This window comes from Eptesicus fuscus, chromosome 8 (assembly GCF_027574615.1).
Source record: "Eptesicus fuscus isolate TK198812 chromosome 8, DD_ASM_mEF_20220401, whole genome shotgun sequence".
Lineage (NCBI taxonomy): Eukaryota > Metazoa > Chordata > Mammalia > Chiroptera > Vespertilionidae > Eptesicus > Eptesicus fuscus.
This window is the reverse complement of record NC_072480.1, coordinates 3,243,298-3,267,909: the sequence shown is the minus strand read 5'-3', so window position 1 is coordinate 3,267,909 and position 24,612 is coordinate 3,243,298. Positions and strand designations below refer to the sequence as shown.

The following is a 24,612-nucleotide window of genomic DNA, read 5'->3' as shown; positions in this document are numbered from 1 at the left end:
GACATCTGGAAGATGTCTGGTCTAATTAGCATATTACCCTTTTATTATTAGAGACAGATATTGCCAAACTCTTCTCCAAAAAGAGTACTAATTTATACCTGCCAGTGAGAGTATGTAGTGTACAGTTTCTTCACATCTTTTCAACATGGGATATTATCTATATTTTGACTTTTGCCAATCTAATAAGGCTGATTTAGCTTACATTTTAATTTGTCTTTTAAAAAATTTAATCTTTATTTTAATCAGATATTACTTATTTGACTTTTCTGAGTTTTATTTTTTGCTCAGGAAACCCTTCCTCATCCCAACAGTATAAAAATATCATCTATATTCATTCTCTAATTACTTTTATAGTGATTCTTTTTTAATGTGTAGCTTTTAATCCACTGCCATTTATTTTTATACTATAAGCCCGATGCACGAAGATTCATGCAAGAATAGGCCTTCCTTCCCCTGACTGCCAGCACGGGCTTCCCTCCGGATGCTGCCGCCACCCACCAGGGGTGTGCTCCCAGCTATGCCGGGGCTTCTGGGAGCACGCACCCACCCCAGGTGTGTGTCCACTGGGGTGGGGTGTGCTCCGAGTCGCACCATGGCCGCTCAGAGCACACTCCCACTTCTGCTGTGTGTCCGCTGGGGCTGGGGGTGGCACACAGTCCCCTCCCACCCATCTGCGCGCGCAGCTCCTCCTGAGCAGTTGTGATGCAGCCTCGTCCTAAGCCAGTTGTGATGCCCTGCTAATTTGCATATAACCTGTTTTTATTTATATATATATATATATACACACACACACACACACACACACACATATATATATATATATATGTATATACATATACATATGTATATACATATATATATGTGTGTGTGTGTGTGTGTGTGTTTAGGGGAGGAGTAGAACCTAACTTTTTATCTGCCTTCCCAGAGACTCAATTTTTTTTTTTTAATTTATTTATAATTTTATTATGATTCTTTTTTTATTTTTTTATTTCTTTATTGATTAAGGTGTTACATATGTGTCCTTATTCCCCCATTACCCCCTACCCCCTACCCCCACTCATGCCCTCACACCCCTGTTGTCTGTGTCCATTGGTTAGGCTTATATGCATGCATACAAGTGCTTTGGTTGATCTCTCCCTGTAACCCCTACACTCCCCTACCTTCTCTCTGAGGTTTGATGGTCTGATCGATGTTTCTCTGTCTCTGGATCTGTTTTTGTTCATCAGTTTATGTTGTTTATTATATTGCATAAATGAGTGAGATCATGTGATATTTATCTTTCTGTGACTGGCTTATTTTGCTTAGCATAATGCTCTCCAGTTCCATTTTATACTGTTGCAAATGGTAAGAACTCCTTTTTTACTGCAGTGTAGTAATTCCATTGTGTAGATTTACCACAATTTTTTAATCCACTCATCTGCTGATGGGCACTTAGGCTGTTTCCAAATCTTAGCTATGGTGAATTGTGCTGCTATGAACATAGGGGTGCATATATCCTTTCTAATTGGTGTTTCTCTTTTCTTGGGATATATTCCTAGAAGTGGGATGACTGGGTCAAATAGGAGTTCCATTTTTAGTTTTTTGAGGAAACTCCATACTGTTCTCCACAGTGGCTGCACCAGTCTGCATTCCCACCAGCAGTGCACGAGGGTTCCTTTTTCTCCGCGTCTTCGCCAGCACTTGTTGTTTGTTGATTTGTTTATGATAGCCATTCTGACAGGTGTGAGATGGTACCTCATTGTTGTTTTGATTTGCATCTCTTGGATGAGTAGTGACTTTGAGCATGTTTTCATAAGCCTCTTGGCCTTCCTTCTGTTTTCTTTTGAAAAGTATCTATTTAGATCTGTTGCCCATTTTTTTATTGGGTTGTTTATCTTACTTTTGTTAAGTTGTATGATTCCCTGTAAATGTTGGAGATTAAACCCTTATCGCTGATAACATTGGCAAAAATGTTCTCCCATGCAGTGGGCTTTCGTGTTGTTTTGTTGATGGTTTCTTTTGCTGTGCAAAAGCTTTTTATTTTGATGTAGTCCCATTTGATTATTTTATCTTTAGTTTCCATTGCACTAGGAGCAGTATCAGTGAAGAAATTGCTTCGGCATATGTCTGAGATTTCTCTGCCTGTGGATTCCTCTAGTATTTTTATGGTTTCCCATCTTATGGTGTTTTTTTTTTTTTAATTTAATAAATCTTTATTGTTCAGATTATTACAATTGTTTCTCCTTTTTCCCCCCATCTCCCCACCACCCGGTTCCCACCCCCCCTTTGCCCTTACCTCCCCCCTGCTGTCCTTATCCATAGGTGTATGATTTTTGTCCAGTCTCTTCCCATATCCCCACACAGACACTCCTTTCCCCTGAGAATTATCAATCCACTCCCATTCTAGGCCTCTGATTCTATTATGTTCACCAGTTTATTCTGTTCCTCAGATTTTTAATTCACTTGACTTTTAGATTCACTTGATAGATATGTATTTGTTGTTCATAATTTTTATCTTTATTTTTTTCTTCTTTTTTCCTGTTTTTAATGAATACCTTTCAGCATTTCATATAATACTGGTTTGGTGGTGATGAACTCCTTTAGCTTTTTCTTATCTGTGAAGCTCTTTATCTGCTCTTCAATTCTGAGTGATAACTTTGCTGGGTAGAGTAATCTTGGTTGTAGGTTCCTGCTATTCATCACTTTGAATATTTCTTGCCACTCCTGTCTGGCCTGCATAGTTTCTGTTGAGAAATCAGCTGATAATCATATGGGTGCTCCTTTGTAGGTAACTGTTTTTCTCTTGCTGCTTGTAAGATTCTCTCTTTGTCTTTTGCCCTTGGGATTTTAATTATGATGTGTCTTGGTGTGGTCCTCTTTGGATTCCTTTTGTTTGGGGTTCTGTGTGCTTCCTGGACTTGTAAGTCTATTTCTTTCATCAGGTGGGGGAAGTTTTCTGTCATTATTTCTTCAAATAGGTTTTCAGTATCTAGCTCTCTCTCTTCTTCTGGCACCCCCATAATTCTGATGTTGGTACGCTTAAAGTTGTCCCAGAGGCTTCTTACACTTCCTTCAACTTTCTGAATTCTCTTCTCTTCTTGCTTCTCTGGAGGAGTGCCCTTTGCCTTTTTGTATTCCAAATCTTTGAGTTGATTCTTGTGTTCCTCTAGTCTGCTGTTGGGTCTCTGTATAATATTTTTTATTTCAGTCAGTGTATGTGTAATTTCTAGTTGGTCCTTATTCATATCCTCGAGGGTCTCATTAAATTTATTGGTCTTTCCCATGAAATTCTTGAAAAACCTTATAACCGTGGTTTTGAACTCTATGTCCATTCGTTTGTTCTCCTCCATTTCTTTTGTTTGTGATCTGTTTCCTTGCCTCCTCATTTTCGCTGCTTCCCTGAGTTGGTTGGGTAGCTTTATGTGCTAGGTGTCCTATTGGTTCAACGGGTCAGCCTCCTAGTTACCTGAGGTGGACACTCTTGGTGTACCCCTTTGTGGACTGTGTGTACAGCCTTGTTGTAGTTAAGTCTTGATTGTTGTTGGTGTCACTGGGAGGAATTGACCTCCAGGTCAATTGGCTGTAAGGACCCGCTGTGTCTATAAAGGAAGAATTGCTGTGCTGGAGACACAGTAGGGCTTTGGTGCTCACTGAGTCTGCCTCTTGAATGTGTCCCTTATGAGAGTGGTTGAAATCTGGTGTCATCATACACCAACCACTAGATACACTAGTGTCTGTATCTTCAATGGGGTGTGGGTCTGAGGCCTCCCAGCAGGAGCTACAGCAAGAGCTACAGTTTTCTTCTCTTTGCTTGGGTGGTTTTGGAGCAGTCTGACTGGAGCTGCAGTTAATTTGGTTAAGCTGCTACAGAACAAGCCATTTATATGCAAAAGCCGCTGTGTGGAGCCTGGGTTCGTAGAATGTGCACTGCAGGGTCTCAGGGTGGGGCGGGGTCTCTTGACGTCACAAGGCTAGGGCGTGGCAAACGACGATGGCTCCCATCAGCTGTCTCTGCCTTTCCGCATTTCCAAGTCCCCGTGTCTCGCGCTCCAGCGCAGTAAACACTGATTGCTGGGTGACCCTCTGCAAAAACGTCACTCTCACTTTTCGATCCGATGGCCGAGAGTCCAGCTTCTCCCCGTAGGCGTCTGGGTCCCCCGCGTGTCCCCAGAAACTGGATTTCAGAGTGATCGGGAGCTTGTCTACCTTCGGGTTGAAGAAAAGCCGTGTGCCCAGTTGCCTGCCACCAGCCCGATTCACGCTCCTCCGTACCTCAGCTTTTCAGCGATTGTGGTCCTTTCTCTTCTTAGTTGTAAATCTACTCAGTCAGCTTTCCCATGGTTCTGGGTGGTAGACGTTTTGTCTTTTAGTTGTATTTTTGAAGTAGTTGTGCGAGGCGGCAGTTTAGTTGTTTAACTTTGCCGCCATCTTGGTTCCTCTTTGGGAGGCACTCCCATCTTATGTTTAAGTCCTTTATCCATTTTGAGTTTATTTTTGTGTATGGTGTAAGTTGGTGGTCTAGTTTCATTCTTTTGCATGTATCTGTCCAATTTTCCCAACACCATTTATTGAAGAGACTGTCTTGACTCCATTATATGTTCATGCCTCCTTTGTCAAGTATTAATTGGGCATAGTAGTTTGGGTCGATTTCTGGGTTCTCTATTCTATTCCATTCGTCTATATGTCTGTTCTTTTGCCAGTACCAGACAGTTTTGAGAACAGTGGCTTTGTAATACAGCTTGATATCTGGTATTGAAATCCCACCTACTTTGTTCTTCTCAGGATTGCTATAGCTATTCAAGGTCTTTTTTTATTCCAGATGAATTACTGGAAAGTTCATTCTAGATTTGTGAAATATGCTGTTGGTATTTTAATGGGTAGTGCATGCCGAATTCATTTAATAAATTCTTTTTCTATTTTACTGGCCAGAATAGTTTTGCTGATTGCAGCTGAGTACTCTGGTTGATGTGAGTTGCAAAACATTATTTTCAAAATACGTTATCTTATTTCTTCCTTTTGTTTATGGTACCTTTTAACATTACAGTTTTACATTTTTGAATAGAAAAATAGAGTCTATGAAAGAAAAGCTGGAATCGTGTTAACTTGATTCATATCTTCTTAACTCTAGGTAGACCAGGTAATCTAGGTCTTGTGAGACTCTTACTTCATCTGGAATTTATACTCATCAGGGCAAAATAGAGGTTCATCTTAATTTTTTCACCCAAGATGATAGTCATTTAGGGAGCATCATTTATTCACTAATTTATTTTCTCTACTGCTTTAAAATATCAGATTTTAGTTTTCATATAACTCAGCTCTAATTCTGTGTTTTGTTTTGTTTTTTACTCTGTCCCAATCCTATATAATAAAAGGCTAATATGCAAATTGTCCCTTTACTGGGAGTTCAACCAGGGGGCAGGGCTGGCCAAACACCCACAGCCCTGCCGTTGAGCCAGCCCCACCTCTGATTGGCCCCCCACCCTGGTCAGGGGCGGGGCCTGCCTGCCAACCTCCAGTGTCCCCTCCCCCTGGCTAGCCTGGCCCGCTTGTCCCCTATCAGGGTGGGCCAGCCAGACCCACCTGTGCATGTATTTTGTGCACTGGGCCTCAGCCCAGCCTGCACCCTCTCCAATCCGGGACCCCTCAGGGGATGTCTGACTGCTGGTTTAGGCCTGATCCTGGGGATTAGGCCTCAACTGGCAGTCAGACATCCCTCTCACAATTAGGGACCGCTGGCTCTTAACTGCTCACCTGCCTGCCTGTCGGCCCCAACTGCCCCCTCCTGACAGCCTGGTCACCCCCAATTCCGGTCCCCGCTCCCCACCAGCCTGGTCGCCCCTAACTGCCCCTCCTGCCAGCCTGATCGCCCCACGCAGCCTGCTGTTCGGTGGTCCGTCTGGTTGTTTCGGTCGTGATGGCCCCTGGCTGTTTATATATTAGGATTAGGCTATAATGATGCCATATTCACTTGATTAGCAGATTTAAAGTATGTTTTGATATGTGATAAAGCTAGCTTTGACTCACAATATTTTTATTTTTGTTAAATATTTTTTGTTGATAATATTACAGGTATCTCCCATTTTCCTCCTCTGTCTCTTAATATTTTTATATTTAAACCATTTTCAGAAATTTATTCTTTACTCTTTCATGCACTGGTGGGGTGGTCCCTCAGCCCAGCCTGTCCCCTCTCACAGTCTGGGAGCCCTCTGGGGTGGGAGGCAACCTGGCGATCAGGGAAGGTGACGCCCCCTCACACCTCTGCTGCTGCCACTGCTGGCAGCGCAAGCCTTGGCCGGCCCTGGTTACCTGAGCCTCGGGTGGCCCTGGGCGGCTAGGCAGCCACCATCAGAGGCTTGCCTGTGCCTCGGGCCGGCCCTGGGCGGCTGGGTTGCTGAGGGGACTGGGGGACTCCAGCGGCAGTCCCTGTGGGCAGGCCTGGCCTTGCTGCACACCTGCAGCTGCAGCGGGGCTGAGAAGACTGGGTGCCACCATCTTGTGGCTGTGGGGGCTGCCATCTTTGAGGGTGTGGCAGTCACTTAGCATATTCCCTCCTTATTGGCTGTGGGTGCCACCATCTTTGCGACAGCATGAGGGTCAATTAGCATATTCCCTCTTTATTAGATAGGATTTGGGGAAAATTGACATTTTTATCATATTAAGTCTTTTTTTTTTAATACATTTTATTGATTTCTTACAGAGAGGAAGGGAGAGGGACAGAGAGCTAGAAACATCGACCAGCTGCCTCCTGCACACCCCCCACCGGGGATGTGCCCGCAACCAAGGCACATGCCCTTGACCGGAACCGAACCTGGGACCCTTCAGTCCTCAAGCCAAGGCTCCATCCACTGAGCCAAATCGGTCTCGGCAATATTAAGTCTTATGTATGTCCTTATAGCTTGTCAAATGGTAGCATTTCTCCCCCAGTATTTATTTTCTCTCATGAAGATTTTGTGATTTTCTTTTTCTTTTCTTTTTTATGCTTAAAATCTCCACTTTATTTTATTTTTTAAAATCTTTATTGTTGAAAGTATTATACATGTTCCCTTTTTTCCCACTTTGACCTCCTCTATCCCTCTCCAACTCCGTGCTCCAGGCAATCACCACCCTATTGTCTGCATATAAGTTCTTTGATTGTTCTCTTCCCACCCACCAACCCTTCCCCACATTCCTTCTGACATTCCACAGGCTATTCCATGCTTCTATGTCTCTAGATCTATTTTGTTCATCAGTTCATTTTGTTCATTAGATTCCACATATGAGTTAGATCATGGGATACTTGTCTTTCTCTGACTGGCTTATTTTGCTTAGGATAATACTCTCCAGGTCCCTCCATGCTGTCTCAAAGAATAAGAGACCCTTATTTTTTTACTACTACATAGTATTCCATGGTGTAAATGTACCACAGCTTTTTTATCCACTCATCCACTAAAGGCACTTGGGATGTTTCCAGGTGTTAGCTATTGTAAATAGTGGATACATTCTTTCTTTTTAAAAATATATATATTTTATTGATTTCAGAGAGGAAGGGAAAAAAACAGAGAGAGAGAGAGAGAGAGAAACATTAATGATGAGAGAGAATCATTCATCAGCTACCTCCTGCATGCCCCACACTGGGGATTGAGCACCCAAGCTGGTATGTGTCCTGACCTGGAATCGAACTGTGACCTCCTGGTTCATAAGTCAACACTCAATCACTAAGCCATGCTGGCCAGGCCATACATTCTTTCTGATTGGTGTTTTGGGTTTTTTAGGATGTATTCCTACAAGTGAAATCACTGGGTCAAATGGCAGATCCATATTTAATATTTTGAGGAAACTCCACACTGTTTTCCATAATGGATGCACCAGTCTACATACCCACCAGCAGTGTACTAGGGTTCCCTTTTCTCCACATCCTTGCCAGTGCTTATCACTTGTTGATTTTCTTATGGTAGCCTTTATGAGAGGTGTGAGGTGATACCTCATTGTTTTTGCATCTCTTGGATGATCAGTTACTGAGCATTTTTTCATACATCTCTTCACATCTGTATCTGCTTTGGAGTAGTACCTATTTAGATCCTTTGCCCATATTTAAATTGGATTATTTGTCCTTTAGTTAAGATGTATGAGTTCCTTATATATTTTGGATATTAGCCCTTTATTAGATGTATCATTGCCAAATATGTTCTCCCATACAGTGGGCTCTCTTGTCGTTTTATTGATGGTTTCTTTTGCCGTGCAGAGGCTTTTTATTTTGATGTAGTTCCATCTGTTTATTTTCTCCTTAGTTTCCTTTGCCCTAGGAGATGTATGTCCTCTTTGGAGAAATGTGTATTCAGGTCTGCCATTTTTTACTTGGATTGTTTGTCTTCCTTTTATTGAGTTGTATGAGTACTTTATTTTATTTATTTTTAAAATATATATTTCTATTGATTTCAGAGAGGGAGAGGGAGATAAAGATAGAAACATCAATGATGAGAGAGAATTATCAATCGACTGACTCCTGCACGCCTACTACTGAAGATCAAGTCTGAAAACGGGGCATATACCCTGACCAGAAATCGAACTCAGACCTCCTAATTCATAGGTTGACACTCAACCACTGTGCCACACCTGCCGGGCTGTAGTCCCTATATTTTGGGTATTAACCCTTTATCATATGTATGGCAGATATGTTCTCCCATACATTGTGTTCCCTTTTCTTTTGATGGTGGTTTCTTTTGCTGTGCAGATGCTTGTTATTTTGATGTAGTCCATTTGTTTATTTTCTCCTTAGTTCCTATTGCCTTAGAGATGTATTGGTAAACATATTGCTATGAGAGATGTCTGAGATTTTGCTACCTATGGTTTCTTCAAGGATTTTTATGGTTTCACGACTTACATTTAAGTATTGTATCCATTTTAATTTTATTCTTGTGTATAGTTTACGTTGGTGGTCTAGTTTCATCTTTTTGCATGTATCACTAGTTTTCCTAACACCATTTATTGAGGAGACTCTTTTCACTCCTTTGTATGCTCTTACCTCCTCTGTCAAATATTAATTGAGAGTTATGACTTCGGTTGATTTGGGTGTCTCTGTTCTATTCTGTTGATCTATATGCCTGTTCTTATGTCAGTACCAGGCTTTTCTTATTAGTGTGGTTTTGTAGTGTAACTTCATATCTGGTATTGTGATCCCTCCCACTTTGTTATTCTTTCTCAAGATTGCTGCAGGTACTCGGAATCTTTTTTGGTTCTATATAAATTTTTTTGGAGTATTTTTTCTAGATCTGTGAATTATGCCCTTGGTATTTTAATAGGGATTGCATTGAATCTATAGATTGCTTTGGGTAGTATGGATATTTTAATGATGTCCATACCAATCATTGAACACAACATGTATATTCTCCCATTTTTTTATATCTTGCTCTATCTCTTTTTTCATTTTCCAAGTATGTTTTCTATCTTCTTGGTTAAGTTTATTCCTTAGTATGGTAAATTGGATTTTGTATTTAGTTTCTCTATCTGAGAATTCATTATTGGTGTATAAAAATGCCATCGATTTCTGGGTTTTAATTTTTTAATCTTTCACATTCCAGAATTCATTTATCCAATCTAGTAGTTTTTTTTGGTGGAGTCTATAGGGTTTTCTATGTACAATATCATGTTATCTGCAAATAATGAGCGTTTTACTTCTGCCTTCCAATTTGGATGCCATTTTGTTATTCTCTGATTGCTGTGGCTAGGACTTCCAGTAGTAGGTTGAATAAGAGTGATGAAAGCTGACATCTCTGTCTTGTTCCTGTTATTATGAGAAATGTTTTTAGTTTGTGTCCATTGAGTATGAAGTAGGCTGTAGGTTTTTCATATATGGACTTTATTATGTTGAGGTATGATCCCTATATTCCCACTTTGCTGAGTTTTTATCAAAAAAGGGTGCTGAGTATTTGACAAAGGAGGCAAGAACATACAATGGAGTAAAGATAGTCTCTTCAACAAATGATGCTGGAAGAACTGGACAGACACATGCCAAAAGATGAAACTAGACCACCAACTTAATGCCGTACACAAGAATAAACTCAAGATCATAGAGGAGAACATAAGCAGTAAAATCTCAGACAACTCATGTAACAATATGTTCACCGATACATCTAGCGCAAAGGAAACTAATGAGAAAATAATCCAATGGGACTGCATCAAAATAAAAAGTTTCTGCACAGCAAAATCAAGCACCATCAAAATGAAAAGGGAACCCACTGTATGGTAGAACATATTTGCCAATGATATATCTGATAAGGGGTTAATTTTCAAAATATATAAAGTACTCCTACAACTCAACAAAAGGAAGACGATACAATTAAAAAATGGTAGGAAACCTCAATAGATATTTCTCCAAAGAGGACATACTCTCCAAGAGACCTATGAAAAATGCTGAAAGTCACGAATCATCTGAGAAATGCACATTAAAACCACAATGAGCTATTACCTCACACCTGTCAAAATGGCTGTCATCAAAAAATCAGCAAACAACAAGTGCTGGGGAGGATGTGGAGAAAAGGGAACACTAGTTCACTGCTGGTGGGAATGCAGACTGGTGCAGCTATTACTAAAAACATTAAGAAGTTTCCTCAAAAAATAAAAAATGGAACTGCTGTTTGACTCGGCGATCCCACTTCTGGGAATATATTCTAAAAACCCGAAAACACCAGTGAGAAAGAACATATGCACTCCTATGTTCATAGAAGCATTATTTACAATAGCTAAGATTTGGAAACAAACCTAGTGCCCATCAGTAGTTGAATGGATAAAAAAGTTGTAGGGCATTTACACAATGGAATACTAAGCAGCTTTAAAGAAGAGGGGTCTTGTACTATTTGGGACAGCATGGATATACCTGAAAAATATTACGCTAAGTAAAATGAACCAATCTGAGAAAGATTAATATCACATGATCACACTTATTATGGAATCTAATGAATTGACCAACAAAATAAGACCCAAAGTATGGAGCCATGGAACAGACTGACACACCTTGATGTGGAGTTGAGGGGACGAGAAAAGATAAACCACAGAACTTATATACTTATATGTGTAGGCATGGACAAGGGCAATAGGGTAGTGAAGACCTGGGGGGTTTGGTAAGAGTTGGGAGGAGGGGGGGTCAAGAGGGTAGAAATGTGAGATATTTGTAATACTAACAATAATAATATATTTTAAGAAAAGTGTATTGAATTTTGTCAAATGCTACTTCTGTGTCTATTGATATGATCATGTGATTTTTTTCTTTCAGTGTGTTTATGTGATATATCAGGTTTATTGATTTGTGAATATTGTACGACCCCTCCATTCCAGTAATAAATCCCACATGGTCATGGTGTATGATCTTTTTAATATATTACTGGATCTGATTTGCTAATATTTTGTTGAGGATTTTATAGCACCTGTGTTCATCAGGGATATTGGCCTGTAATTACCTTTCTTTGTAGTGTATTTGGTTTTGGAATTAGGATAACACCTATACTCCTCATAAAAAGAGCTTGGAAGTATTTCTTCCTCTTGGATTTTCTGGAATGGTTTGAGGAGTAGAGGTGTTAGTTTTTCTTTGAATGTTTAGTAAAACTCCCCTGTGAAGGCGTCCAAACCAGGGCTTTTGTTGGGAGTTTTTTTATTACTACTTCTATTTCATCAGTTGTTATTGGCCTATTCAGGTTTTCTGATTCTTCCCGATTTAATTTTGGAAGGTTGTATTTTTCTAAGAATTTGTCCATTTCATCCACATCTCCAGCTTGTTGGCATATAGATCTTCATAGTATAAATCCTTTGTATTTCTGTGGTGTCAGTTGTTACTTCTTCACTTTCTTTTCTGATATTTATTTGGGTCCTCTCTGTTTCTCAATGAGTCTAGCTAATGGTTCATCAATCTTATTTATCTTTTCAAAGAACTAGCTCTTGATTTCCTTGATTTTTTTTGTATTGTTTTTTTAGTCTCTTTTATTTTTGATCTAATCTTTATTATTCCCTTCCTTCTACTTACTCTGGGCTTTTCTTGTTCTCTTTTTAATTTTTTAAGTTGTAGGGTTAAATAGTTTCATATTGATTTTTCTTGTTTTTTAAGGTAGGTCTTAGTGCTATCAACTTCCTTCTCAGGACTGCTTTTGTTGTGTCCTAGAGATTTGGGGTTGTTGTGTGTTCATTTTCATTTGTTTCCAGGAAGTTTTTTATTTTTTTCTTGATCTCATTGGTAACTCATTCATCCTATGTAATAAAAGAGTAATATGCAAATTAACCATCACTCCTCTACACCCACCAGCCACGCCCACCAGCCAATCAGGAGCGAATATGCAAATAAACCCAACCAAGATGGCTACGGCCACAGAGAGCAGGAGGGAGGCTTGGGTTTACCTGGCAATGGAGGAAGCTAAGCTTTCCGCCCGCCTTTGCCGGCCTAGGCCTCCACTCAAGGCTACAAAGTTTCAATGATAGAAGATACATAAATCCAAACAGAAATGGCAGCAGCCACGGAGCTGGAAAGAGCAGGAGGCTAGGGTTGCCCCCGGCGATGGAGGAAGCCAAGCTTTCCACACACCCTGGTCGGCCCAGGCCTCCGCTTAAGGCTGCAAAGTTTCAATTATAGAAGATACATAAATCCCAACAGAAAAGGCTGCAGCCATGGAGCAAGCAGAAGGCTTGGCTCCGCTCCAGGCTACAAAGTTTCAATTGTAGAAGATAAATAAATCCCAGATACTAGGGCCTCCGCTTGGGTTGCCAGGGGGTGTGGCCGGCCTGCAAACCACCACAGGCCCCTCGCCCAGGCCGCCCCAAACCTGCAGGGGAGGGCAGTTAGGGGTGACCAAGCCAGCAGAGGAGGGAAGTTGGGGGTGACCAGGCCTGCAGAGAAGGGCAGTTGAGAGGGACCCAGGCCTTCAGGGAAGAGCAGTTGGGGGGGACCAGGCCTGCAGGGTAGGGCAGTTGAGAGGGACCCAGGCCTTCAGGGGAGAGCAGTTGGGGGGGACCAGGCCTGCAGGGGAGGACAGTTAGGGGTGACCAGGCTGGCAGAGGAGCAGTTAGGCATCAATTAGGCTGGCAGGGGAGTGGTTAGGGGGTGATCAGGCTGGCAGGCAGAAGCGGTTAGGGGCAATCAGGAAGGCAGGCAGGCGAGCAATTGGGGTTCCAGATTGGAGAGGTTGCAGGCTAGGCTGAGGGACACACCCCTGCCCTGTGCACGAATTTCGTGCACCAGGCCTCTAGTTGTTTAATAAAATGCTATTTAGCCTCCATGTATTTAAATGTTTGCTTGAGTGTTCTTACTGTAATTGATTTTTAATTTTTTTCCATTGTGATCTCTAAAGATGCTTGATCTGATTTCAATCTTCTTGAACTTGTAGAGGCTTCTCTTTTGTGTCCTAACCTGTGGTCTTCCTTTAAGAATAACCCATGTGTACTTGAGGAGAATGTCTATTCTGCAGCTTTGGGGTGAATTGTTTTATAAATGTCAATTAAATCCATCTGATCTAGTGTGTCCTTTAGAGTCACTGTTTCCTTGTTAACTTTCTATCTACAAGATCTATCCAGTGAATTCAGTAGAGTGTTAAAACCCCCTACTATGACTGTATTGGTGTTGATCTCTCCCTTAATTTCCCCTAGAAGTTTTTTTAATATATTTGGGTGCTCCTCTTTTGGGTGCATATATGTTTACCAGGGTGATATCCTCTTGTTAGATCGATTCTTTTAGTATTAAAGTAGTGACTTTTAGTATCTCTTATGCTGGCCTTTATTTTGAAGTCTATTTTGTCAGCTTTTTTTTTTTTTTTTTTTTTTTCATTTGCATGGAAATTTTTTTTCCATCTATGCATTCTCTTTCTTTGTGCATCTTTTGTTCTGAGGTGGGTCTCTTGTAGATAGCATATAAGAGTCATATTTTTATATCCATTCAGCCACCCTCTGTCTTTTGATTGGACCATTTAAGCCATTTACATTTAAGGTTATTATTGATAGGTATTTATTTATTGCCATTTTAATTATTTTTCTATGTTTCTTTCTCTATTTCTTCTCATTATAGCAGTCCTTTTAGCATTCCTTTCAGGGCTGGCTAGGTGGTGATATACTACTTTAACATTTTTGTTGCCTTGGAAGCTTTTTATTTCACCATCTATGTTTAAATTTTTTTTTAATTTTATTTTATTGTTTATAGTATTACAAATAGTAGTACATATGTCTCCTTTTTTTCCCCATTGACCTTCCCCCGGTCTTCCCTACACCCCGGCACATGCCCTCACCCCACCACCCCAGTGTCTTGTGTCCATTAGTTATGCTTATATGCAAACATACAAGTCCTTCGGTTGATCTCTTACCCCCGCCCCCTCCAATATTCCCCAGCCTTCCTACTGTAATTTGACAGTCTATTCGATGCTTCTTTGCCACTGTATCTATCTTTTGGTTCATCAGGTTATAATCTTTATTATCCATAAATGATTGAGATCATGTGGTATTTTTCTTTCACTGACTGGCTTATTTCACTTAGTATAATGCACTCCAGTTCCATCCATGCTCCTGCAAATGGTAAGAATTCCTTCTTTTACATATCAGTGTAGTATTCCATTGTGTAGATGTACCATCATTTTCTAATCCACTCATCTGCAGATGGGGATTTAGGCTGTTTTCAAAACTTACCTTTTGTAAATAGTGCTGCTATTACCATAGGGGTGCAATATCCTTTCTGATTGCTGTTTCTATTTTCTTGGGATATATTCCTAGAAGTGGTATTACTGGGTCAAATGACAGTTCCATTTTTAAATACTTGAGGAAACTCCATACTGTTCTCCACAGTGGCTGCACCAGTCTGCATTCCCACCAGCAGTGCAAGAGGGTTCCTTTTTCTCCCCATCCTCCCCAGCACTTATCGTTTGTTGATATGTTGATAGCCATTCTGACAGGTGTGAGATGGTACCTCATTGTCGTTTTGATTTGCATCTCTTTGATGATTAGTGACTTTGAACATGTTTTCATTTGTCTCTGGGCCTTCTGTATGTCCTCTTTCGAAAAGTGTCTATTTAGATCCATTGACCATTTTTTGATTGGATCGTTTATCTTCCTTTTGTTAAGTTGTATGAGTTCTCTATAAGTTTTGGAGACTAAACCCTTACTGTAAATATCATTGGCAAATATGTTCTCCCAAGCAGTGCGCTTTCTTGTTGTTTTGTTGATGGTTTCCTTTCCTGTGCAGATGATTTTTATTTTGATGTAGTCCCATTTGTTTATTTTCTCTTTAGTCTCTCTTTCCTTAGGGTCTGTCTGGAAAGATAATGCTATGATATATGTCTGCAATTTTGCTGCCTGTGGAGTCTTATAGGATTTTTATGGTTTTCTATCTTACATTCAAGTCCTTTAGCCATTTTGAGTTTGTTTTGTGTATGTTGTAAGTTGGTGATCTAGTTTCATTTTTTTGCATGTATCTGACCAAATTTCCCAGCACCGTTTATTAAAGAGACTGTTTGACTCAATTGTATGCCCTTACCTCCTTTGTCAAATATTAATTGAGTATAATGGCTTGGGTCAATTTCTGGGTTCTCTATTCTGTTCCATTGGTCTATATGTCTGTTCTTGTGCCAGGACCAGGCAGTTTTGAGAACAGTGGTTTGGTAATATAGCTTGATATCTGGTATTGTGATCCCTCCAACTTTGTTTTTCTCTTTCAGGATAACTGTGGATATTCGGGGTCTTTTTTTATTCCAGGTGAATTTTTGGAGAGTTCTAGATCTTTGAAATATGCCATTGGTATTTTAATAGGTATTGCATTGAATCTATAGATTGTTTTGCGTAGTATGGACACGTTAATGATCTTGATTATATCAATGCATAAACGAGTACAGGTCTTTTACCTCCTTTGTTAAGTTTATTCCTACGTATCTTAAATTTTTTGGTGCAATGGTAAATGGAATTGTTTTTTTCATTTCTCCTTCTGTGAGTTCATTATTAATGTATAAAAAGGCCATAGATTTCTGGGAGCTAATTTTGTATCCTGCTATATTGTCAAATTCACTTATTAGGTCTAGTAGCTTTTTGGTGGAGTCTTTGGGGTTTTCTATGCATAGTATCATGTCATCTGTAAATAAGGACAGTTTTACTTCTTTTCCAATTTGGATACCTTTTATTTCTTCTTCTTGTCTGATGGCTATGGCTTAGAGTAGTTCTAGTACTATGTCAAACAGGAGTAGTGAAAGTGGGCATCCTTGTCTTGTTCCTGTTCTTAGGGGAATTGAGTTTAGTTTGTGCCCATTGAGTATGATGTCAGCTGTAGGTTTGTCATATAGGGCTTTTAATATGTTGAGGCATGATTTCTCTATTCCCACATTGTGAGAGTTTTTATCAAGAAAGGGTGTTGGATTTTGTCCAATGCTTTTTCTGCATCAATTGATATGATTATGTGATTTTTGTCTCAGTTTATGTGATGTATCACATTTATTGATTTGTGGATATTGTACCATCCTTGCATCCCCAGGATAAATCCTACTTGGTCATGGTGTATGATCTTTGCAGTGTATTGCTGAATCTGATTTCCTAGAATTTTGTCCAGGATTTTAGCATCTATGTTCATCAAGGATATGGGCCTCTAGTTCTCCTTTTTTGTGGTGTCTTTATCTGCTTTGGGGTTTAAGGTAATGCTGGCTTCATAGAAAGAACTTGGAAGTGTGCCTTCCCCTTGAATTTTTTGGAATAGTCTGAGGAGGATAGGTTTTAGTTCCTCTTTGAATGCTGGGTAGAACTCCCCTATAAAGCTGTCTGGACCAGCGCTTTTATTTGCTGGAAGACTTTTTATCGCTGTTTCAATTTCTTCAGCAGTTATTGGCCTATTCAGGTTTTTTTATTCTTCTTGGTTCAGTCTTGGGAGCTGTATTTTTCTAAAATTATGTCCATTTTGTTGGAATAGAGTTGTTCATAGTATTTTTTCAGAATCATTTGTATTTCTGTGGTATTGGTTGTTACTTCACCTCTTTCATTTCTGATTTGGTTTCTTTGGGTCCTCTCTCTTTGCTTCTTTGTGAGCCTGGATAGAGGTTCATCAATCTTGTTTATCCTTTCAAAGAATCAGCTCTTGGTTTTGTTAATCTTTTTTATTTATTTTTTATTTTTTATTTTTTGGTCTCTGTCGTATTTCTCCCTTCTGATCTTTATTATTTCCTTCCTTCTGCTTGCTGGGCTTTTCTTGTTGCTCTCTTTTTAACTCTTTGATTTGTGGGTTTAGATAATTTATTATCATTTTATCTTATTTTTTGATGTAGGCCAGTAGAGCTGTGAATTTCCCTCTCAAGAGAGCTTTTACTGTGTCCCATAGATTTTGGATAGCTGTGTTTTCATTGTCGTTTGTTGCCGTGTTGCTTTTTATTTCTTCTTCGATCTTTCTGGTAGCCCAGTCATTGTTTAGTAGCATGCTATTTAGCCTCTAGGTATTTGATTATTTTGATGGTTTTTATTGTAGTTGATTTCTAGTTTTATGCCATTGTGATCTGAGTAGATACTTGATATGATTTCTGTCTTCTTGACTTTGAAGAGATTTGCCTGTGACCCAGTATGTGGTCTATCTTTGAAAATGACCCATGTGCACTTGAGGAGCATGTATATTCTGTGGCTTTGGGGTGAAATGATCTGAAGATGTCAGTTATTTCCATCTGATCTAGTGAGTCATTTAGGATTGATGTTTGTTTGCTGATTTTTTGTTTAGAAGATTTGTCCAATGGTGATAGTGGGGTATTAAAGTTTCCTACTATGACTGTATTGCTGTCAAACTCTCCCTTGATATCCTCCAGAAGTTTTTTAATGTATCTTGGTATTCCTGTATTGGGTGCGTATATGTTTACCAGAGTTATACCTTCTTGTTTGCTTGCTCCCTTTAGTATTATGAAGTGGCCCTCCTTATCTCTTGTTATGTCCTTCACTTTGAGGTCTAATTTGTCAGTATAAGTATTGCTACCCCAGCTTTTTTTTTTCATTTCCATTTGCCTGAAATACCTTTTTCCATCCCTTCGCCATCAGTCTGTGTGAGTCCTTTGTTCTTAGGTGGGTTTCTTGTATACAGCAGATATATGGGTCATGTTTTCTTATCCACTCACCTACTCCATGTCTTTAGATTTGGGCATTTAATTTGTTTACATTTAAAGTTGTTATTGATAGATACTTGTTTGTCGCCATTTTTATTCTTTACACCTGTGTTCCTTCTTCCCTTCCTATTTCTTCTTTTTACAGCAGACCCTTTAGCATTTCTTGCATTGCTGGTTTGGTGGTAATAAATTCCGTAGTCCTTTTTTTGTCTGTGAAGCTCCTGATTTCACCCTCAATTTTGATTGATAGCCTTGCTGGGTACAGTATTCTTGGATTCAGACCCATCCTTTACATGATGTTGTATATTTCATTCCATTCCCTTCTGGCCTGATGTGTTTCTGTTGAGAAGTCAGTCGCTAGTCTGACGGGGATCCTTTTTAGGTAACTTTCTGTCTCTCTCTGGCCGCTTTTAAGATTCTTACTTTGTCATTGGTGTTTGCCATTTTAATTATAATGTGCCTTAGTGTTGTTCTTTTTGGGTTCATTTTGCTTGGGACTCTGTGAGCTTTTTGGACTTGTGTGAGGTTTTTTTCTTCCCTAAATCAAGGAAGTTTTCTGTCATTATTTCTTCAGACAGGTTTTCTATCCCTTGCTCAGTTTCCTCTCCTCCTGCCACCCCTATTATGTGGATGTTGTTTCATTTCGTGTTGTCCCAAAGTTTCCTTAGACTCTCCTCCTGTTTTTTAAGGTTTTTTTTTAGATGTTGCTCTGCCTGGGTTTTTTTTCGTACCTTGTCTTCTAGCTCACTGATGCCGTCCTTTACTTCTAGTTTACTGTTGATGCTTTTTATTGAGTTCTTTATAGTAGCTATGTTGTTTTTCATTTCTTCTTAGTTCTTCATTTTGTCTTGGTTCTTACACATATTGTTGAATTTGTCTTCCATTCTTTTCAGCGACCTTATGACCATTTCTCTGAATTTTTTCTCTGACATATTGCTTGCCTCCTTTTCATTGATGCCTCCTTTTCTTTTATATGCGGGCTGTTTCTTTGTCACCCCATGATCTATCTTCTCCTGGTGTCTAGTAATGTAGCTCTCTCCTTTCCCTAGGTGAAATTTGACCTTTCCATGAGAAGGTGCATAGCTCATCCGAGTCTGTGTATTCACACTGCTTGAGATCCCATGTTCCCTGGGTTCACAGCTGGTGCCTAGGTGTTGTGGTTGTAGAGTCCCCGGATGTATAGGCTTCCGATATCAGCCACTCTCCCCTTCAAGATGGCGCGGTCTCTGTGGCAGAGCCAGTCACTCCGGGAAAGATTTCAGCAGCAGTGTAGGCTGCCATTTCAGGGGAGCCCGGTCCGGCAGTCCCCAACTGTCTCTTGGAGTATAGCTGTCCCTCCCCCACAAATATACACTCTATCCACTGAGCCAAACCATTTAGGGTCTGTCTTTATCTTAAAAGTATTTTGAGTTTCCTAGGCATAAAAAAAGTCAGCTGAGTTATACTTTATAATATTTCCTTTTACCAGGCTTTACTAATATTGTCCTAACTCATTTTTGTTTTTATTTTACAAAAGTGTTTTGCTTGTATATTTATTTTCAAATATTTTTGAGATTTGTTTATTTGGTAGGTTATATGCTGTGAACCCAGGGAACACGGGATCTCAAGCAGTGTGAATACATGGATTCGGATGAGCTATGCACCTTCTCACGGAAAGGTCAAATTGGTTTACAAATTATATATAAATGGATTCTGTTTATTAAATCAGTGAAGAGACTTAATAGGAATTTCAAACAACTGTAAAGTTAAATACTTTTTTTTATTTTTACCTTCCTTTTTACTTTTATTTATTATTATTCTTGTGTTAGGGACTCATTGCACGAATTTTTGCACCTTGAAAGGAACTGTGGGCCGCAAGGCTGCTGTGGGCACAGGGGCGGGGTTTCTCGGCCCGTCCTCCATGACCCGGCTCGGTCTCTACCAGTCGCGGCCCCTGATCCCCTGTCTGCTGGTAGTCCCGCTTCTGCTGCTGCCACTCCCACGTGCTGATGGCACCAGCTCCATTCGCACCACTGATGGTACAGTGAAATTGGGACTGGCGCCATCAGCGGGTGTGAGCGAGTCCACTGCAGTCAGCCGGTGCGAGCAGCAGCTGCTGCCCATATCGCCCCTCAGGAGCAGGGGTAGGTGGAGAAGCCCTCAGGGTGATTGGGGTTGGCAGCCACTGCTTGCTCCTGCTGACATTGCCAAGTAATCAGGACTGGTGCTGGGCGCTGGTAGCAGATGCGAGTGGAGGCTCTGTAACCGGCTGCGGGTGTAAGTGGGGCAGTCCCTGGCAGAGGGTGCAAGAAGATGCTGCCGGCCCTGATTGCCCCTCTGGAGCAGGGGGAGGTGGAGAAGCCCTGAGGTGTGATGGGGGCTGGCAGTCACCGCTCACACCCGCTGACAGTGCCGAGCGATTGGGGTTGGCACCAGGCGCGCGAAGCGGGTGTGAGCGGTGGCTCCTGTGCCGGCTACAGGTGCGAATGGGGCTGGCACCGGCTGGAGGTACAAGTGCCCAGTGGGACCATGGTGCATGGGAGCAAATAATTTTCAGTAACCACCAGAGGCTCACCCCAATGACAGCGACTGGCACCCTGCCTTGGTCTGGTGCCCCCGCTAACCTGTTACACTATCCTGCCGTTGCTGATGCCCACCATGTTCCGCGCTCTGACGCCTGCTGCTGATGCCCGCCATGTTCTGCACGTACCCCATGGTGGTCAGTGCACGTCATAGCAACCAGTTGTTCAGTTCTGCCATTTGGTCTGTTTGCATATTAGGGTTTTACTAATATATCCTATATAATAAATAGGTAATATGCAAATTAGCCCTTATGCCATAACGCTGTCACAAGATGGTAGCACGCACAGCGGGTGCAAGTCCAGCTGCTCTGCGCACCTGCCACCGCAGTTCCCGCGGCCCTGCGGGTTCAGGAGGTCCAGCGGCCCCTCCGTGCATGTGCTGCCACGGTTCCCGCGGCCGTGCCAGGGGGCACACCTGCCGCTGGGGTTCCCTCAGCCCCAGCTTTCCCATAGTTCCCTCAGCTGCTGCTCTGAGTGGCTTCCACTATGGTGACCAGGCCAGCAGGGAAGGGCAGTTGGGGGCGATTGGGCCGGCACAGGGGAGGGCAGTTGTGGGCAATTGGGCTGGCAGGGGAGCAGTTAGGCATCAGTCTGGCCAGCAGGGGAGCGGTTAGGGGTGATCAGGCTGGCAGGCAGAAGTGGTTAGGGGCTGATCAGGCAGGCAGGCAAGCAGTTGGGAGCCAGCAGTCCCGGATTGTGAGAGGGATGTCCAACTGCCGGTTTATGCCCAATCCTGCAAGGATATCCCCGAGGGGTCCCAGATTGGAGAGGGTGCAGGCTGGGCTGAGGGTCACCCCCTCAGTGCACAAATTTCGTGTACCAGGCCTCTGGTATATAGATAACAGGTTTTTAGCTTTAAAATTTTATCTTTCATTGCTAGTGATCACCTTCATATTCTTTATGGTTGTCAGTATACATTAACTTTAAAAAAAACTGTTTTACGCTCCACCGTTTGACTTCATATTTGCTCCCTTTTTTTTTTTATCCATTTATCTTTTCTTGGAATTCTATACATTTTTATTTCTGTGCCTCTGAATTTATTTCTTACTGTTTCTTCTGTTCTTTGATTTCCTTTCCTGATATGTTCATTCTAATTTTCTTTTAATGGAAAATGTTTCAAGTGCTTTCTTCAAAAAGGGCACATATAGTGCTATAGGTGAGAAACCAATTCCAGTTCATTTTCTTTTCTCTATCAGAACCTTAGTTTCTTTCTGAAATCTTACAAATAAGAGTTTCCTTATCTTTAGAGTTCAGAAATGCCTTTAATCTTGGAGTTCATATTTTTCAACAAGATGTCAGGTGTGTATCTTATAATTCTTCCTATAACTCTTTAAGCCCTTTGGATAGGAAAACTCCAAGTCTTTAAAGTTTAGGAAATTTTGTTTTTATTGTTCCTTTAATTAGTAGTTTTTCGCCTGTTCTTTTTTCTCGGATACTCTTATTTTTGCACTATATTTGTCTTCTAAGTCACTTAACCATGTATGATATATATTTTATGTAGTATTTCCATTTTCAATGCAATTTTTTTTTCTTATTTAGCTTTTGGTAATATTATTTCTAATCTTCACCATTCTTTGTAGTTAGTAATTTGGAGTTACATTTTTATAAAGTGTTTACCTTCTCTGCTTGTATCTTACAGTATTATATGTATTCTTAATTTGTGTTATAGGTTTTTAAAGTTATTTTTCTTTTATTGCATCTCCAATTGATAGACATCATCTGTCCTAGTTGTTTGTTTGTATTAAGTTCCTTAAACAAGTTATGTGGTTTTTTTTGGCTGACCATGTCAGGGCTTGTGTGTTCCCTTTGGATCTTATGCATGTCGAATTATTGGTTTCTTGGACAGTTACTGTCAAGCAATAAGAGGTAATTTTTTTTTTTTCTATTGTATCTTTGACCAATGGTTTCCCATGGTGGGTGTAAAGGAGTGTGGTTTAGGTTATCAGTCTCATGGACTTCAACTCAGTCCAAACTAGGGTAGTTTTCCTTGACAGCTCCTAGCATAGAGCCTTTTTTATAACTGAGTACAACAAGTGGGCAGGGCCACTTTCTTCCTGTTTGCTTCGATGATCCACATGGCTTGCAAAATTGGTTCCTCAGATGGCAGTGGATTCTGCACACAACATCTGCTTCCCACTTTTGAGTCGTTCCACTGTTGTAGGAAGTGGTGCCCAGAAGTGACTGTTAGCTTTGCCAGTGACAGTGGTTCCTCTCTGCATTCCATATACAGGCTACACTTTCTTTTGGATGGTTTATATAGGCAATCATCTTTCCAAAAAGTGTTCTTAAATCCTACATAATAAAAACCTAATATGCTAAGTGTCCTGTCGGCCGGTTGGTCGTTCAACCAATCAAGGCGTAATACGCTAATGATAAGCTAAGACCACTCAACTGCTCACTATGACATGCATTGACCACCAGCGGGCAGACAGTCGACTGGTCGACCTGTTGCTATGATGTGCACTGACCACCAGGTAGACACTCCGACCGGTAGGTTAGGTTGCTACTAGGGTCCGGCCCATCGAGACTAATCGAGATAGGCCAGACACATCCTGGAGCCCTCCTGCGGTCCTTCCCCGACTGGCCAATCTCCCTCCCCGGCCCCGATCGTGCATCAGTGGGGTCCGTCGGCCTGGTCTGTGTCCTCTCGCAATCCGGGACCCCTTGGGGGATGTTGGAGAGCTGGTTTCAGCCCAATCCCACAGGCCAGGCTGAGGGACCAAACTGGTGCACAAATTCGTGCACCAGGCCTCTAGTATATCTATAATATGACAATGTTTATTCAAAACCTTACAAGTAAAGGAGAAATGTGGCAAGTGGTGTAGGATCAATTATTCATGATCCTATTATTCTATATATAGTTATTACTATGATTCTTACTTATTTCCTCCCCAACTCCTCTTGCCATAAGTGGTTTTTCCTAACATAGTATACATACATATCCTGGGTTTTTCTTTATTTGGCTCCAGTCGCTGATTATTATTATGGTGTTAAATAATTTGACTAAAACTTGAAATTAACTTCTTGTTTATTAATTTTTATATAGAAAATGAAGACCTTTCCAATCAGTCAAAACCTACACAGAATCAAAGTAAGTACCAAATTTGATTCAGATATAAATGATTTCTGTCTTGATTTACTGCTCAGTTGTTATTCACAAATAACAATTTGAATTGAGTGTATTTGGAATCTTTATGCTTTAGGGAAAGTTCCTAGTTAAAGAATTTAACTGATCAGTACTGGATAAAAGAGACTTAATAGTGGTACATTTTATATATACATCATGAAATGCACATACTAACTGAATTTGAAATTAACCATATGTCTTTGTATTGTATTTGCAACATTTTCAATGTAATCTAACTGCTAGGTGGATTATATCTACATTCACTTTACAGTATATTATAGTAGAAGCCTCATTTCTTTCTGGATATAAACAGATAGATGTGATAAAAACCCTTTTGAGCAAAACATTATGTCAGATACTACTTTAATTTCTTTTAATTAAAAAAAAAGGTTTTTTTTTTTTACTTTTTAAATTACAGTTGACATTTAATATTAAATTTCAAGTATACAGAAGAGTGCTTAGACATTTATTTAAATTTCTGGAGATCCTCCCAATAAGTTTAATACCCACCTAGCACTATAATATATATATATATCCTACCTAATAAAAGGATAATATGCAAATAACCATCACTCCACTACGCCCACGATTGGGCCGTTGGGAGGCTGGGGGGCGGGACTTGGGGTGGCCTATCTGGCCGTTGAGAGGCGCAGGGGGCGGGCCTATCCAGCCATTGAGAGGCGCCAGAGGCTTTTGGCCTGGTGTATGAGCGGACACCCAGCTCCCCTGCCATCGAAAGCCAGGAACGGGGTGTCCGCTCCGGCTCCAGGCCAAAAGCCCCCGCCAGAGGCTTTTGGCCTAGTGCACCAGCGGACCCCCTGCCATCAATTGCAGGGAGCTGGGGGTTGCTTCGGCCTGGTACACCAGCGGACCCCCTGCAATTGATCACCTG

The 24,612-nt window shown here is 40.9% G+C and overlaps 1 protein-coding gene across 2 annotated transcripts in view; it reads left to right on the top strand.

Annotated features, from left to right (window-relative positions):
* Positions 1-24,612, top strand: part of PROSER1 (proline and serine rich 1) — a 68,125-nt gene that overhangs the window by 24,360 nt on the left and 19,153 nt on the right. For both annotated transcript variants that reach the window (XM_008160426.3, XM_054720363.1), the window contains exon 10: positions 23,640-23,684. In XM_008160426.3, coding sequence (XP_008158648.1) covers positions 23,640-23,684 — 45 coding nt within the window. The remainder of the gene's footprint in view (positions 1-23,639; positions 23,685-24,612) is intronic.